The 3,434-nt window shown below is 43.7% G+C and overlaps 2 protein-coding genes across 3 annotated transcripts in view; both read right to left on the bottom strand.

The window, feature by feature from the left end:
* rgp1 (GP1 homolog, RAB6A GEF complex partner 1) overlaps positions 1-3,434 on the bottom strand; it is a 242,800-nt gene that overhangs the window by 231,456 nt on the left and 7,910 nt on the right. The gene's annotated exons all lie outside the window — the stretch shown is intronic.
* On the bottom strand, positions 292-3,400 carry ino80b (INO80 complex subunit B). 2 transcript variants are annotated; one of them, XM_079371076.1, is made up of 6 exons: positions 3,218-3,400; positions 2,937-3,056; positions 2,247-2,436; positions 1,996-2,156; positions 1,235-1,407; positions 292-1,139 (listed from the first exon to the last, which is right to left on the bottom strand). In XM_079371076.1, the coding sequence occupies exons 2-6, from the start codon at positions 2,974-2,976 to the stop codon at positions 675-677; spliced, it is 1,029 nt and encodes a 342-aa protein (XP_079227202.1). In that variant the 5' UTR covers positions 2,977-3,056; positions 3,218-3,400; the 3' UTR covers positions 292-674. The 2 variants fall into 2 exon arrangements, with proteins under 2 accessions (XP_079227202.1, XP_079227201.1); XM_079371075.1 differs by having other exon boundaries at positions 2,937-3,062; positions 3,222-3,400.

Raw genomic sequence — 3,434 nt, 5'->3', positions numbered from 1 at the left:
TGCTGCAGTGATAAGAAGGTAGAACGGCGGAGTGAAGTCAAACCAGGTGACTTTGTGCAGAGATCTTTTAGCTTATACCTCAAAAAGTTCACATCAACCTCCAATCAGAGCGGATGAGAAAAGCTGGACCAATCATGCTGCTGCCTCATTATCAGACATTTCTAATAAAGCTAAAGCTGTAAAGATCGGTGTGTATGCAGTGTTGAGAAGACATTTCATCTGTAACTTATTTCAAAATGTACAGTTTTATTGTAACACAGGGTCATTTTGTTACCAACATAAACTATGAAATCAAAGAAGACGCAGTTTCTCTTTATTCTTTCTAAACACATCGGCCGGTCGTCAGACAGCGACATTATTGACTCAGTGAAAAACAGTCCAAGCTCACTTCTTTTACTTGACGGTGTAAAAACACATTCAGCTCCTGTGACGTCAATCATAAATACTCTTCATGTTTGCGTTTGACAGGTTCCCTAAACATTTACAAAGTACATAATTAAATCACTGCAGGAAAAAAACAAAACATAATCGTTGATAATAAAGAGCCGATGGCAAAGTAGAAGACAAAAGAAAGTTCATAGTTTACAGTGTAAACTTTGGGACTTCGTCTGTGTAGATTGTTTTCCATGTGTGTAAACCAAACGACACAGTGGATGTTGGCGATCACTTATATTTCAGGCGGCGCTCTCAACCAGCTGCAGGTTCCTCTTGTAGCACTCGAGGCTGCAGAGCGGGACCCCGGTCTTGGAGCACGCATACTTCTTCAGGTTGGTGCACCCGCTGACGCTGCAGTTCAGAGGGGCTGCGGCTGGAGGAGCGGAGCGTGCTGGGAGCGGCGTGGGGAGTCCTGTGGGGAAGGAAATGGCCATGCCCTGGACTGAGTCGCTGTAGCGGATCATGGGGACCTGACTCTGCTTGGACTTCCTCTCTCTCATGCTCTTGATCTTGGCCTTGCTGGTTTTTGTGAGTCTCTCTATCGTCTGGTTCTTGTTCTCTTCTGCCTTCTTGGCGGCCTGCATACGGCGCTTTCGGGCTCGTTCCTCCCGCTTCTGCATCATCTCTGCCGTCATCTCTTTCTCCTTGTAGCCCATGGGGAGCTCCAGGAGGGGCTGACTCTGCTGTTTGTGTAGCAGAGCTTTCTGAACGCACACAAAACAAACAAACAAATAAAATCAGGGCTGTGTGCTCGTCTGCGGCAGCGTTCAACATTTCCACCTTTTTATTTCTTCCCCACCTGTCTGGCTGTCAGCAGAGACTCGTCGACCTCCTTCTTCAGCTCTCCGTTGTCGTCTAGCTCGCCCTTCTCTAGAGCGTCCAGCCACCTCTCTTCCTCGTCCACCGGCCCGACCAGCATCGAGTCCGAGTCCATGTCTGGCATTGGGGATGTAGCTAGATTGCTGTCCTCGTCTAATACAGACAAATTAAGATAAATAAATGTTTTATATATATATTATATAATTATATATATAAATTATATTTATATATATATATATATATATATAAATATATATATACACACACTTTATTAATCCTCTCAGGGGAAACTGGTTCGCACTTTATTCTCACACACACATGCACAAGCAGGACCTGAGGACATGCATTAATGGAGAGACATCAGAGTGCTGCAGCTGCCCACACTGGAAGCACCGCCCGAGCTGGTGGGGAGTTCAGTGCCTTGCTCAAGGGTAGCAACTTCTATAATTTGGTCTGCAACGGGACTTGAACCGGCAGCCCTCTAGTTTCCAACCCAAGTCCATACGGCACTGAGCTACAACCGCCCCAAAACACTCCGTCCCTGGGTGGGCTCGAACCACCAACCTTTCGGTTAACAGCCGAACGCGCTAACCAATTGCGCCACAGAGACTGTTCATTTCTTCTAACCATGACGACAGAACAGTCACAGCACGGTCAAATATTAAAGACTTTTAAAAACGACTTTGTTTAATTTTTTAAAAATAAAACAAAGTAGTTTCTAAAGACTGTACTTGAACTCACCCAGCCAGGCTCTGTACTGCTCCAGAGGCACAGAGGGCTCATCGTCATCCTCCTCATCGTCATCTTCATCATCATCGTCGTCGTCGTCAACATTATTATGAATGATCATCAGAGGAGACGGAGGACAAGCCACACCGGGATGCACAGTGAAGGTGGGAACACTACAAACAGAAGTAGAGAAGGGCGCGTTGAGTGACGGGGTGTGAATGAAAGTGAGCAGCACACACACACACACACACGTTTGAGCTCACCTCTTGGTGCCCAGCGTCTGCCCTCCCAGCTTGATCTTGAGTCTGAGCTGCGGAGGCGGAGGAGGACGAGGGATCACGACGGGCTCGGGCTCCGGGACGTCTGCGAAGCTGTGATGCTTCTTCTTGTGCTTCTTGTGTTTTTTGTGTTTTCGTTTGTGGACGCTGTGCAGGCTGGACCCGCCATCACCACCTTTCACGAGGGAGAGGAGACACAGAATTAAAAAAAAAAAAGGCCATCTGACTGCAAACTGATAAATAAAAAGGACACATTTCCAACAGCTTCACATCAATCAAGAACTTTTTACTTCATAATACCAACACCAAGCTCAAATCAAAACTGTTTTTAAACATAAGTCAGTAAGAGGAAACACATTACCATCTAATAATCAATCTTTAATTGTAAAGCATCAATTCAATAGTAATAATTAAATAATATCTGACAGAGCTCAAGGTTTTTAAGACAAAAATAAAACAATTTGTGAGCATTGATCCTTTTCACGGTTTAGTCTTATTTAGTCCATCATGTCTGTATTTGTACAGCTTCACTGTTTTTGTATTTGTTTGTGTCTAATAATTCTGTTTTGAGACAGGAGGTGAAAATCAGCCCAGGAAACTAGAAACTTAAATGCCTGATATCTCCTCTGTATTCAACATTTAAAGTTTACTGCGTGTTTAAATAATCATACATACTGAGGAACCTGGGGTGAATCATGTCTTTCCTTTTCCCCATTTAGAAGATGAAGAAGTGATCAATCAAAGGACAGTCTGTGTGCAGCTCTATCAGCAGGATCCTCAGACAACTGAGAGAAACTGAAGCTGAAAGAAAACAAACACATTGCACATGTTAGACGAACTTAGCAACGTGGCTTTAATTAAATACAAATATTATATATGTGTAAATATTCAACAGCCACGCTACACTACATGCATTGTATTTATTGTATTTATTTAAACATGTAAACATGGTAAACAGACCTGATGTAGCTCACAGTTTGCGCTCCCATCGCAGAAATAAACGAGGGCAGACCAGGTCGAAATACAACACGTAGAAGATGTTTCTACTTTAAAGCTTAATTATATTTATTAGAATGTTTGACAGAAGATAGTTCGCTAAACGAAGTCATGCTAATAGTCTATGATGCTAACACGCTAGCCCTATTCCACGTCATTTCCGGTTTGTAGGACCCG

This window comes from Symphodus melops (genome assembly GCF_947650265.1).
Source record: "Symphodus melops genome assembly, chromosome: 20".
Classification (NCBI taxonomy): Eukaryota; Metazoa; Chordata; class Actinopteri; order Labriformes; family Labridae; genus Symphodus; species Symphodus melops.
Note: the sequence above shows the minus strand (reverse complement) of the source record. Positions and strands in the feature narration are given on the sequence as shown.

What these genes read in the sequence shown, in the direction of transcription:
- ino80b (XM_079371076.1), bottom strand. Translation starts at nt 2,976, where the DNA reads ATGGGGAAAAGGAAAGACATGATTCACCCCAGGTTCCTCA. An exon ending in GATTCACCCCAGGTTCCTCA is followed by an intron (nt 2,437 to 2,936) that starts GTATGTATGATT and finishes CCCTCGTGAAAG; the next exon opens with GTGGTGATGGCGGGTCCAGC. An exon ending in CTCTGCTGACAGCCAGACAG is followed by an intron (nt 1,140 to 1,234) that starts GTGGGGAAGAAA and finishes GTGTGCGTTCAG; the next exon opens with AAAGCTCTGCTACACAAACA.